The sequence below is a fragment of the Hibiscus syriacus genome, unplaced genomic scaffold, assembly GCF_006381635.1.
Source record: "Hibiscus syriacus cultivar Baekdansim isolate YM2019G1 unplaced genomic scaffold, ASM638163v2 tig00000329_pilon, whole genome shotgun sequence".
NCBI classification, from domain to species: domain Eukaryota; kingdom Viridiplantae; phylum Streptophyta; class Magnoliopsida; order Malvales; family Malvaceae; genus Hibiscus; species Hibiscus syriacus.
Genome location: NW_024061782.1, coordinates 2,395,677 through 2,410,384, shown reverse-complemented (window position 1 = coordinate 2,410,384; position 14,708 = coordinate 2,395,677). Strand labels below are relative to the sequence as shown.

At 36.6% G+C, this 14,708-nt stretch overlaps 1 protein-coding gene across 1 annotated transcript; it reads left to right on the top strand.

Moving 5' to 3' along the window:
- Positions 1 to 11,595: 11,595 nt before the first annotated feature.
- On the top strand, positions 11,596 to 14,300 carry LOC120173469 (subtilisin-like protease SBT1.7). Its single transcript, XM_039180652.1, has one exon. It carries the CDS (start codon positions 11,725 to 11,727, stop codon positions 14,008 to 14,010), a length of 2,286 nt encoding a protein of 761 aa, XP_039036583.1. The 5' UTR covers positions 11,596 to 11,724; the 3' UTR covers positions 14,011 to 14,300.
- Positions 14,301 to 14,708: the final 408 nt, after the last annotated feature.

Genomic DNA, 14,708 nt, shown 5'->3' with positions numbered 1-14,708 from the left:
CCTGTTCAGAGGTTAGGCTGGCAGAGATTATCACTGGTAAAGTTTCATCAACTCCTAGATAAACATATTTCAAATGTGATGGTAAAGTCTTAAGCTCCAATTTTAGTGCATGTTATGAAGATGACTCTTGAGATTTACTTCATCATAATCTAAAGGTTCTAATTTTATACCTGACCTATTAAGAAATCTCAATTGGTCCTTTGTCTTTCCTTCGCATCTTGCCTTGGTATCACTTTTAGGGTGTTCAGTGTGCAGATTTTCGTTGTCGTGGACATGATTTTCAGAACCGTCTTATGAAAATATTTCGTCAGGGCCAAAGTTTTCTGCTTCATGTATTTCGGTTGTAGGTTCATGGTATAAATTGATGTACTCATCAAGCCTTAGGGATTCACCTCATCCCAGGATTGCATTTTCTTTAATTTTATTAATGCATTGGCATTCCTCTAGATCGTCTGCGTATTTTATAGAGTTGAATACATTAATCGTGACACTTTGCTCCCCAACTCTCATGGTGAATTTTCCCTTTTCACGGTCTATTAGGATTCTGCCTGTGGCTAAGAATGATTGGTGTGTTTTCATTAGCTTCGTAATCCAGAATGAGAAAATCCACTGGAAATATGAATTTATCTACCTTTACTATGACGTATTCAATTCTATCTTCGGGTCGTACATAAGACCGATCAGCCAACTGTAGAATGACCGAGGTGGGATGGGCGTGATACCCGTCTAGTTTCATGAATATCAATTTTGGTATCAAGTTTACAGTTGATCCCAAGTCAATGAGATCTCACCCGATGAAATTATTACCAATGGAACATGGTATTACAAAGCTGCCAGGGTCTTTTTGCTTTGGTAGGAGTTTGCTCACCGCCGAGCATATTTCTTTTGCCACAGCGACCCGTTCTACCTTTCTTTTCTTTGTAACAATTTCCTTCAGATACTTGGCATAGGAAGGCATTTGCTCGATGGCTTCGAGTAGGGGCACATTGATACACAACTGGTCCAGAACATCAACGAATTTCTTGAACTGGATGTCATCATAATGTTTCTTCAACCGTTGAGGGAACGGTGGTGGAGGTCTCACATCGACTACTGATGGTGCAGGGAAATCGCTGGCCTTGACCATGAATTTCTTGTTATCTGGTTGATGTTTTTCTGAGCCTTCACTTCTTTCCTTCTTTTCATGCGCTTTCTCTTGTTCAACATTCTCAGATTTCTCATCCGGTTGTGTTACGCCTTGACGAGAATTGTTCAGCTGTTCTCCCCAAACTTGTCATCTTGATCAACTTGTTTTCCACTCCTTAGCGTAAATACATTGCATTGCTCCTTCCCATGATGCTTAGTGACTTCATTATCACTAGGGAGATTTTCATGTGGGCGAGAATGTAATGTCGTGGCAATCTGTCCCACTTGATTCTCTAATGCTCTGAGAGATGAACTATGGCTTTGCAAAAGTGTTGTCTGGCTTTCTAACAAACTTCCTTGATTTTTTATTGTTGCAGAATGTTCGTGCATCAAGGTTTTTGTAGACGCCATGAAATCTTTTATCGAGGCCATGAATTCCTGCAAGGATAATTCCAAGGAGTTAGTATTGGAATGTGTGTTAATGGGAGAAGCTATACATTTGTTGTTCTATCAGGGCTACTGATGCTGATTCTGAATATACTGATGGTTAGAATTATTTTAATGTGGCATGTAATTTGTGGCTTGATTGTTGATGTTCCCTTGATTATTTCATGAAAAATTTGGGTGATGTCTCCAATCAGGGTTGTACATGTTCGAATAGGGATTATTGTTGTTCCGATTGTAGTTGCCCAAAAAATTAGTTGACTCATGGTTTTCAGGACATTCACTCTCATGATGGTTGCCTTGACAGAATAAGCACACATTATTGGTCGCCTTGACATCTCTTACCTCATTAGGACGTTGCAAAATTTTCAACATATTGGTTATGACAGAAAGTTGGGCTGCTACCGAATCTTTGCTTTCTAATTCATATGCTCCAGAGGTTTTTCTGTCGATTCCCAATCTTGCACTTGGAAATTGATAGTCATTATTTGCTATCCTGTCGAGGATGTCAAAAGCTTCCTCGGGTGATTTGTCTAATAGGGTGCCATTTGCTGAGGCATCTAACATCATTCGAGTTGGTGCATTGACTCCATTGTAAAACATCATCACTTGCGTCCAATCATGAAATCCATGATTAACACATTTGCGAAGTAAACTTTTATACCTATCCCAACATTTGTACAATGATTCATCATCACCTTGGCGAAAACTCGCAATGTCGTTCTGAAGCTGTGTATTCATATTGGGCGGATTATATCGGAGTAGGAAACTCTTGCATAAATCTGCCCATGACTCCATTGATCCGAAAGGAACTCCGCTGAGCCAAGCTCTTGATCTATCATGTAAGGAGTAAGGAAAAAGCTTCAGTTTGAGCACATCTTCATGTACTCTTTGTTGTCTAAATGAATCGCATACTTCAAGGAAAGCACGCACATGTTGTCTAGCGTCTTCATTGGGTGTACCACCAAATTGGTCGATAAAGTTCAGTATATTAAACATCACCGGTTTGAGTTCAAAATGAGTGGCTTGTATCTCATGTGCCACTATGCCAAGATTGAGGTCATCGAGAATTGGGTTCAAATGATCTCGTATCGCTCTTGGTCTTACAACTTGATCTCCTAAATCTCCCATGTCGTTTTGCATTTGATTAAATTGTTTTCTGGTTCTTTGGACACACAACCTTTGTCTGAATGATTGCTCAACTTCAGGGTCGAATGGTTCCAAAGGCTTACCAGCAGATCTCAAGATCATGCAATAATAAAAACCTATAAAAAAAATAATAAACTACGTTAGACTAAATAATTATAAAGTGACACAAAGAACTTGTCATGGCTAGAAATTTCATCAGTTTCCAATCCCCGACAACGACGCCAAAAACTTGATCGCTTGTGAATGTATATGCTAAGGCAAGCTAATCTGTGCAAGTATACACAATCGATGCAAGCAATATAGTAGCGAGTGAGTATCGTCTCCACATGGATTGGATTAGAAATATCTTTTCACCACAACTAGAACTAATGCCACAAATTAATCCTACTAAGTATTAAAGCTAAGAACTAATATTAAGGAGCTAAGAATAATGATTCAATGATTTTAGACAAGTGTGGTCGAGACAAAGAAAATATGCAGACAAATAAAACAAAACAAAACAAGTATTGGATTAAATATAATGCAAACAACCTCATATATTCAGACGTGTCACAGAGCACTGCTGCTAAATCATTGTCTCGGCAACAATTATTTTAAGGCCAGAATGAATTATTATGACTCACTAAACTGCCCGACAGGATTACTAGGTATTCTTAGACGGTTTCTATGATACCTCTCGGCATTAACTATAGACGTTGTCTTAACCTACTCTAGCCTTTATCCATTTTAGTCGTTTGAAACTCACTCTTTATCTCAAAGGTAGACAAGTTAGAACTTCACCATCCCAGATTCATTCCTTTGCTCACGTTGATCTCTCTTAATTCTCTCGAATTCAAGAATCACTTTCTAGACAAAAGGCTATCTCTCGATGCTCTTACAATGCCAAGACATGTTTTACCAAAACCCCATGTGATCTCTTGATGCTATTACAGTGTTAAGGCAAAATATTTAAACTATGAGCAAAACAGTCATAAGCAAACATAATAAATAATTCATAAACATAAAATATTATTCAAGCAAAACAAAGTTTAACACCAAGTAAAGCATTAATGGTGTTATCAAAGATCATCCAATATTAAACCGTTTAATAGAACCCCAAATAAAATAAGAGTTTAAGAACAAAGGAAGAACGACTCCTAAAACCGGGGGCTCTGTCGCGACAATCCTGTTCAACACCACACCTGCCTTGGTAATCACCCTCTCTTGAGGCTTGATCACCACTCTGCTATTGTCTGGCTATGGAGGACACCAAGGAAGATTGGGGGGTAGACGGAGGGAAAGCATTGCAGTTGCTTGCTCACGCCTAAGGTAAACCTCTTCTTTTTTCTTCCTTGCCTTTTTTTTGCAGATACAGCTGGTAATTATAAGGAGAATCTCCTAGGGCTTTGCATGCTTTTAAAGTTTCCTTAATTATCTGTTATTAATTTCCCAAACTTAAAAAGGAAAGACGGCTCGCGGTTGTCAGGATATTCAAGGCTTGCTTGCAGGTGAAGCATGTCATCCAACTGGCATGTGACATAGGCGGTTTGGCCACATTTTCTTCAGACTTCTTCAGATAAATCTTGTCTTGACAAGATAAATCTGCTCCTCACGTTCTCATCTGCTCCATTGGCCTTTGCAACTTTTCATTGTCACGACTGAAATGTTCTTCCTCTGTAGAATTTCTGCACAAACACAACTCAAACAACCCATTCTCCTCAGCAGCATCAGTTAAGCCAAATAAATCTTTCCTGGGCAAAACTTATCCACCACAACCTATGTAACTAAATGTAACTAAAAATATAGTGCATACGTTTTTTAGACGAGCAATAACTTAAGTGAAAAAGTCTAGAATTTAAGTCTTTTTACGGAGTTATCAGATACCAAGCCTGGGTAACGATACCCATTTTGCATTCGAAATCCTTATTTCAAAACTGGTATCGATACTGATCTTATGGTATCGGTACCTTTAGATCGATACTTCCTTCCCAGGTATCGATACCCCATGAATAATTTATAAATTTCTGCCTTATGGCATCGATACTCATTCATATGGTACCGATACCCTCACTCAAATTTGACCCTTTTCTCTTGGAAGTATCGATATTGGATGAACAGTACCGATACCCCATGCTCAGAATTCATCTTTTTAGCTCGAAAATTCACCCAAACTTATATCTTATACTAGAACCTCCTTTAAGTCCTTTAAGCTTAACTACACTTATTCTAATCAACTTGGATCACTTTAACTCATCCTAATTTCCAATATTCCACATACACAATAATCAACCCAATAAATCAACATGTTCTAAATTCGTTTATAACACTTTGAATTTCTTATTCTGGCTGATGACAAGTCAAATTTAACTTCCAACTTCAATTACTAACTCTTTTCCAAGATTTCACTTATAAACCTCTCATCTTTAATCCTTTCTAACTTGATCATCTTAGAGTTTTAAGCTACCTTAAGCTTCACTTAAGCTTTCCTATCATCCCAAGAATCAAAATAAACCTTAAAATAAAAGAAACAATAAATTTGAATCCAACTCACCTTACTATTGAATCCACGGGAGGAAGAAGATGACCAAGCCTCTAGAGTTTTCTTTCTTTCCCTCTTACTCCACGTGTTTACACCCTTAAATAAGGAAAAATAAAAATCGTCCTTATATAATGACCATTGAATCCACGTGTTTTCAAAATTTACAATTGAGTCACTAGCCCTATTTTGGGATTTTACATAGGGGTTGTTGTTATTGTTGTTTTTGTAACACCCTAACTCGTAACCGACCCGGATACGAGTCCGAGATGTCACATTAACTTTTTAAACAACATTCTTACAAAATATCAAAACAATTGAACTTATATTAAGAAAATACAATAATATACCATTAAATTATATTCGTTATAAAATTTTAAGGCAAAAACGTATTTATGAATAGTATTATACGGTATGAACAATACCAAATGCTAAAATTTTCAAGAATGCTAGAGGGGTACGATACCCTGCTACATGGTACTGATACCTTGTTACAGTACTGCTACAGTACTTCTATAAAACATACATAAACTATTAAAATTTAAACCGTTAATCACTATACAATTATCATTTACATAAATAAGTTTAAAACATTCCAAAACTTGAATAGAGAAGACATACTTAATTTAAAGACTTTGTTTACATGCCAACCTATTTATCACATAATAATACATACTTTTTAATTTACTTCTAATTTGATCTTCAAGTGGAGATATGTTGTTCTGCTGAGCTTATAATGGATCTCTCTACTTTTCGGTACCTACGTGTAAAACGCTTACACGCTAAGTCATAGACTTAATGAGGCATACTGATAATGTCATAATAATATGAAATATAATGAAATCACATATTTAATACATGCAAATTGCATAACCATGTATCTTACCCATAATCTGATCAAATTAACAATCATGAATTCAAATAATAAGTTCACTGGCCCATGATATAATACTGAGAACCTGAGGTATGTGAGTACCGTGAGGTTGTGCACTATGTTATCACCACAGCTCGTATAAATTTGCACCGAAGTGCCACATAAAATTTGTCCCGAAGGACCGCGTAGAAATGCATCGTAGTGCCATATAAGATTTTCCATAAGGACCATATAAAAATTCCTTAAGAATCATATACATATACCAAGGATCAAGAAGATGTGTCAAAAGACCTCATACATACTTCAAAGAAGACATATATGTCCCGAAGGACCACGTAGAATTATCCCGAATGACCGTGTAGACCCTCTACTCTTGGCATGCCAACTATACCTACAGTTCTCATCTACATAACATGGGCTTTCACAATTCACATAGTGTATCTCATAGACATATTATTTTCATACCTTTATCACATAGCTCATATAACTTTTCCTGCATATTCATGTCACATAATGCATATAATATGAATTCATGCCATGTATAATAATATGGAATGTGATCATGTATCAAAATATTGAATCTAGACTTATCACAAGTCTAGAACTTATTATAATACTATATTCATGCTATGCATATGCACTCACCTATATCTCTTTGCCTTTTCCTCGATCGATCTTACTTGTCAATTGTTCCAGAACTTGTTTAGGCTCGATATCTACATAAATATATTTTTTAAGACAATTATAAGAAGCATAAACCTTATAATTCGATACTAATAGCTTAAACGAATTTAATGAATCAATCTTCAATTTTTCCTTTAGGGGGTATCGATACACCCCTTGAGGTATTAGTACCCTTACTGCATTATGTTATTTTTCTTTCAAGAGGGTATTGGTACACATACATAGGGTACCGATACAGTCTGCTCAAACAGGCTTTTTCACCCAAAAATTCAATAATTCTTCACTAAATTTCCTCATACAAAGCTCATTTCATACCACTAAACTCAACTACAACCATTTTAACTAACTTTTATCATTCCAATACTTTATTATCTCCCATACTTCATTCAAATTCTTAAAACTAAGAATTATACCCAATTTTCCATGTTATCCAAACTTTGATTTAACACTTATAACTTCTTATTCACACCTATGACAAGTCAAATTCAACCTCCAAATTCATTTAAACACTCTTATTCAAAATTTCACTTTGAAACCCATTCTCTTTAATCTTTCATAACCTCTTCATCTTTTGATTATAATACAACTTAAGCTTTCCTTTAGCTTAAGTATCACCTAAGGATCAAAACCCACTCTTGAAATTTAAGGATTAACCAAAATAAATCAAACTTACCTTGGGCTTGAGTGCTTTACGTTTGCATAAGAAGAGGAGAAGAAGATAATTCTGGAAACTATGTTTCCCCAAATTATGATTCACATGGGTATTATAATACCCATTAATTATTATTTAATTATTACCCCTTGTTCAATGACCCCTTTACCCTTTTACTCTTCCTTCATTTATTAATTCATCCTACACCAACATCTTTCAATTAATTCCTGAACTTTTCAATTTATTTAATCTGGTCATTAAATTTTAAAATCTTACACTTTAATCACTAACCCGTTATTGAGGATGTTACAGTTTTTGAGGATTATGATGGTGAGCCTATTGTTGATGATATTGAATTAGGGACTGATGTTGATGAAGATAATGGAGAATGTTTCGTACGTAATATAGAGGCCACCTATATTTAATTCATTAATTCACTTATTTAATAGCATTTGCTTTTAATTGTCTGAAATGTAGAAAGTGTGGAAATTATGTTGGTGAAATATTGGAAATTCACTTGTTTATTTCAGCTTGGAGTTTCTAGTGAAAGGGTTTTGACATCCCCTACTACTGCCCCAAAAACGATTGGAGCTCATACTTCCCTGTTTCAACATACATGGCAGGGTACTAATTGAACTGGAAAAAAAAGAAGGTTGTCACCACTAAGCAACTTGAGCAAGAACATTTTGATGCCTATGAAAGCATCTTCTAATTCGAATGACACAATGAATGCTTGGTGGTCTTTTGCTCATAAAGATCAAGTCAGTTTTTGTATTTTGGTCTTTCATTTTGTATGCAACGAGCTAGTCTTTTGTTTTCTATGAAACAAGTTTGTTGATGGAACTTATATGATAGTCCAAACAATGCTTGTAGAACTTAATTTGATCTGTCTTTGTGAACTATTACCATATATATATATATATATTGACAAGATCAAGTTTTTTGTAATTGCAATTGTAACATTTTTCCATTAATTTTGAGATTAACTGCAAATACAATAAACCTTAATTCCTTTACAACAAAAGTAATACATTGTAAATGCAATAAGCATAATTCTTAATCAATTCCATAACTAAACTAAACATCAGTAAACAAACCAAAAACCACTAAACAGAAGACAATGAACCTAAATACTTAAAAATTTAACCCATATACACAAATACAACTCCTATACAAATTATCCAAGAAAATACCATCCCATTAAAACACAAATTTCTCATCCTCCTAAGTTTATGAGCATGTTCTACTTCAAAATTTAATTGTTTATGTACCAAATTCAACCGAAACTTCAATTCTTGAACTTCAAAATAATCATTACATTGCATCACTTTTTTCAACTCCTTGTTTTCTTTTCACAACTCGTAAATTAGGGACTTCGCTCTTTTAGACATTTATTCATCATACCATTTAAAGTAATTACAATCTAAATTCTTGAAATTAGGGCAACTAAAAAATCTTCTACCTGCATTCTTTTCTTTTCCAAGTTGTCCACATAGGACATTTCAAACCACATTTACAATACACAACATTTCCTTCATATTTTGAAGAAAAAGACGATTGAACATTGCTTCGAATGCTTTGAATAGAGGAGCTTGCCGAATTTGCCATATCTGTTTGTAACAATACTGAAATTTTTTTCAATATTTCATTCAAAGAAAAGTTTCATTAAAGATTTCATTCGATATAAAGATTATATGTAAAATTTAAAAAAAGAAAAATAAATCTTAAGAGATGAGAGGAAAATAACTTAGAGATAAAGGAGTTTTTTTTATTCAAAGCTTAATAGATAAGAGATGAAAAACTTACACAAATCTTATGATCCCCAATGGAGGGAGGTGACCAAAGGTTTAATTGATCTTCAAAATCGACAAACACAATCAAGGAAGCTACTACTATTAAAAAACACGATGGAGCAAGTGGATTTTAAGAAAGTAGGGAGGAAAGTAGAGACATTTAAGGTTTTTAATTCAGTTTACGTTTCCAAAGTAAATATATATATTTTTAATTTTTTATTATTTACTTTCCACATCAACATATTTAAATCCGTTCAGTATGCAGTCAGCAACAAAATGAGGCAGCTGGGTAGGATGACGTGCCATGTTAGCACAATGTAACAGAGACGTTGGTCAACAACGGATACCGTTAGTCAAAGGATTAGATTGATTTTTTTATCGAGTTTGAGGGCCACAATCATCCAAAAAAAGGGCTACATTGGTTTTTTTCAAAAGTTTCAGGGGCCTTTGATGGATTTAAGCCAAAAATCTTTTGATCACCAAACCATCTTTAACGCAATTAAAAGTGTTTAAAGAAAAAAATTGAAGGGTAAACTACGCAAATAGTCACTAATATATGGGTTAGTGTTTGTTTTCAACATTATTGTTTGAAAAATCACAAATTAGTCACTAACATTATCATTTGTTATAAAATGGTGACTCGATGTTATCAGCCGTTAATAATCGTTACTACATTAACAGAATGCTAACATAACACGTTAAACGAGTTGACTCGGCATGTTCAACCGACAATTTGACTCTTCTTTTTCTTGTGAGAAGAACCACCTTTCTTCTTCAACTCTCTCTACAACTTAACAAAAAATTATGGGTTTTACAGAGACTGTTAAAATTTCTTTGTTTTGTAGCTTTCACTCTTCTTATTTTTAATGGTAAACCGTTTTAAATTTTTAAGTTTATATCAATCTGTTTGGTCCTAAACGAAGATTGCTAGATATTGTAGAAGAAACTAAGACGCTGTCCATGAAAAATCTAACCAAAGTTATTAAATTAACCTTGTCCACCATTAACAATCATAGAAAGCTTTCTAAACCCAACAATTAAAAACCACAAGCACTTTCAAGAACAAAACAAATACCACAAAAACACCGATAGACAAAAAACTTGGTCACCATGAACTTTCTTAATTGAAGGAACCCCACAGCATTGCAAAATCCAAAAAACAATGGGACCAAGAAGATGAATCCGATTTAATGGTGGAGGTTCGAGGTTTTTCGACCAAGTTTCAACAAATCCTTGTCCTAAATCATTCGTCGGTAACAAGCATGTCCCTACAGTAAGTTCATCAACAAAATGACTTAATTTATCAATGCAAAAACAATTTCTTTTTCTGGTTTTTCATTGTTGAACCCTTAATCTTATGCTTTGTTACAGCTCTTGCATGAAGAAAAGCGGGAATGATGATGATAATTTGAAAGAGTTGAGTTCAATAGATGTTGAGATTGTCCTTTTTTTCCAGTGTTTTTTTAAAGTGCAGTTAACATGTCGTCTTTGAGTTTGAGCAATGTTTTTCTCAGAGAAGCAGGGATGATGACTAGTTAAAGGAGTTAGCTGTCAGTTGAGGTCGTTGGAGTTGTTTCACTGTTGGTTAAGCCGTTGGTAATCTATTGCTTAGAATTTTTGTGCCAAGTCAGTCATGGTTGCTAGGCTATACTGCATTTAACGTGCAGGGCCAACACACAAGTTGATAAATGGCCTACATTTCCTCAAATTTCTCTCTTTTCTTGTTTCTTATCGTTTGTATGGCTTGACTCTACACCTTGCATGTCTTAGATCACGGTCGTTACTTTTAACGTGAGGTCGAAGTTCATTAGAGTCGCATGAGAACGAACAATCAGACTAATGGTTCTCCATTTTAACCGTTTTATGGGTGCATTTTCTAGACGTACTTCAACCAAGAAGAAGAAGAAGAAGAAGCAAGAAGAAGAAGAGTCAAACATGTTGAGTGAGCTGGTTTAACATACCACGTCAGTATTTCGTTACTACAGTAATGATTGTTAACCGCTGTTAATATTGAGTGATCATTTTATAACAAACGATAACGTTAATTATCGATTTGTGACTTTTCAAATATAAATGGTGAGAACAAATACTAACCCAAACATTAGTGGTTATTTTCGTAATTTACCTAAAATTTAAAAGATTTAACTTTTTAACTTTTTTTTCTGTTCTAATTATTGCTTTATTCTATGATCCTTCTACAAAAAGATAAAGGTCACGAGGCTACAGTTGAGGAAGAGAGAGAATCAATTTGAATTCGTCGAAGACATTGATAAACATAAAAGCATGAAGTCATGTGAATCAAAGTTAATATCTTTTATCTCCTCTCTCCTCTTTCCTCTTTCCTCTTTCCCCTTTCCCATTAAAAAAAGGCCCAATGATTTCTTATCTGCTTCCTTTGTTTCTATATAAAATCAAGAGCTTTATCTCAGTTTTCATCTCTATTGCTTTCCTCTCTTTCTGGTGAAAAAGAGAGTGAACAAAAACGGAGATGGTTAAGTGTTTTATGATTATTCTGCTTCTGGGTTTCTGCCACTTGTCCATGGCTGCACCATCGGTGAAGGAGAAGAGCCGCCGAAAGACTTACATAGTGCACATGGCTAAATCCGAGATGCCAACAAGTTTTCAGCACCACACTCACTGGTATGACTCGTCTTTGAAATCTGTTTCCGGCTCTGCTAAAATGCTTTATACCTACGACAACGTTATCCATGGATTCTCTACTCAGCTAACCTACTCAGAAGCTAAGCGACTCGAGGGCCAACCGGGGATCCTTGCAGTTTTGCCTGAGTTAAGATACGAGTTGCACACAACTCGTACACCTGAGTTTCTTGGACTCAGTAAAGCTGCTGATTTGTTCCCCGAGTCTGACTCGGCGAGTGAAGTTGTCATTGGTGTGTTGGATACTGGTGTTTGGCCTGAGAGCAAGAGCTTCGTCGATAGAGGACTTGGACCAGTACCAAGAAGCTGGAAAGGCGCGTGCCAATCAGGCACCAATTTCACCTCATCGAATTGTAATAGGAAATTGATAGGCGCGAGGTACTTTGCTAGAGGGTATGAGGCTGCTTTGGGTCCAATCGATGAGTCCAAGGAATCAAAATCACCTCGAGATGACGACGGACATGGTACTCATACGGCATCCACGGCTGCAGGGTCGGTGGTTGAAGGAGCTAGTTTGTTCGGGTACGCCGAGGGGACGGCGCGTGGTATGGCCACGCTCGCTAGAGTTGCGACTTACAAGGTTTGTTGGATCGGTGGATGTTTCAGTTCCGACATCTTGGCTGCCATGGAAAAGGCCATCGAAGACAACGTTAATGTACTGTCAATGTCACTCGGTGGCGGCAAGTCGGATTACTACAGGGACAGTGTTGCAATCGGAGCTTTTGCTGCTATGGAGAAGGGGATTTTAGTTTCTTGCTCGGCCGGAAATGCTGGTCCCGGTGCTTACAGTTTATCGAACGTGGCTCCTTGGATCACAACCGTCGGCGCCGGTACATTGGATCGCGATTTCCCTTCTTTCGTTAGCCTCGGAAACGGCAAAAACTACTCCGGTGTGTCGCTTTACCGAGGCAGCTCCTTGCCTGGCAAAATGCTGCCATTTGTTTACGCCGGTAATGCCAGCAATGCTACGAACGGGAATTTGTGCATGATGGGCACTTTGATACCGGAAAAAGTTGCCGGAAAAATCGTTCTATGTGATCGTGGGGTGAACGCCAGGGTTCAAAAGGGAGCTGTTGTCAAAGCAGCTGGTGGTCTAGGCATGGTGTTGTCTAACACCGCTGGGAACGGTGAAGAGCTTGTAGCAGACGCCCATTTGCTTCCTGCAACCTCCGTGGGTAAAAAATCCGGTGATTCTATAAAAGATTACTTATTTTCAAACCCCAACCCAACTGTTACAATTATCTTTGAAGGAACTAAAGTTGGTATTGAACCATCACCGGTGGTGGCTGCTTTTAGTTCAAGAGGGCCTAATTCCATCACTCCCGATATATTGAAACCCGACATGATTGCTCCAGGGGTTAACATTTTAGCAGGGTGGTCGGTCGCTGTCGGTCCAACGGGGTTAGCCACCGATACCAGACGAGTGGATTTCAACATTATTTCAGGAACCTCAATGTCGTGCCCACATGTTAGTGGCCTTGCAGCGTTGCTCAAGGCTGCTCACCCGGACTGGAGCCCAGCAGCTATAAGATCATCTCTCGTGACCACAGCCTACACAGAATACAAAAACAAGCAGAAAATGCAAGACATCGCCACCGGCAAACCATCCACCCCGTTCGATCACGGTGCCGGACATGTCGATCCTGTTTCAGCACTTAACCCGGGGCTTGTCTACGATTTAACAGTGGAAGATTATCTGGGTTTCCTTTGTGCCTTAAACTACACCGATTTCCAAATCAGATCATTGGCAAAGAGGAACTTCTCATGTGATTCCAGCAAGAGATATAGAGTTACTGATTTCAACTACCCTTCGTTTGCTGTCAATTTTGATTCGGTCACGGGTGGTTCGAACGTGGTTAAACACACTCGAACCCTCACCAATGTCGGCTCGCTGGGGACTTACAAGGTTTCGGTATCACTGGAAAGTGAAACTCCGGGTGTTAAGATATCCGTTGAGCCAGAGAGTTTGAGTTTCAGCCAAGCGAACGAGAAGAAATCATATACAGTGACGTTCACCGGCAGTTCACAGCCAAGCAATACGAACGGCTTCGGTCGTTTGGAATGGTCTGATGGGAAGTATATTGTGGGGAGTCCTATTGCAATAAGCTGGAGTTGATAGGGAGAATAAAGGGGGATAGTTTTAATTGCCTTGTTAAAGTCACTCGAAAGAAACAGGGGGAGTTCAACTATCTAGTGCTTTAGCGGCCTAATTCTTGATGCATAACCAACTAAAAATGGAAGTGTTTGATGTTATTCCTGTGAGAGAGAAGGTGAAAACCATGAAATTTGGGTGGGTTTTGGTTTTTCTTTCTCGGTATTCAGTTTATGAATATGCTTTAATTGTGTAGTAGAATTTCCTGGACTTTGCTGGCTTCATTTCATTATTTATATTATATGTTGAATTCACTCGAGTTTCTTTATATGGCTTGTAAAACCTATTATTATCTTCATTATATTTTAATTTTTAAACGAAAAATATTTTGTATGAAAATTTTGTTTATAAAAAATATTTAATAGAAGTATAGATTAAATATTAAAAAATATATATAATTTTAAGTGAATAAAATTTGAATTTTTGATTATTTAAATATTTTATTTAAAAATCTATAAATATAATATTTATTATCATTCAAGAAAACTTTTCTAATTAAATTAGTGTCATTTAAATTCATAAAATTAATTCAATTAAAGATCCTATACAATAAATGAAAGAAGGGGAAATGGAAGAAGGGGGTGGTTGGTTGGTGGATGAACCCCCATACAATAATTTCGAAACCTTTTTGATAAATTAATAGTAAATGAATAAAGAAGCAA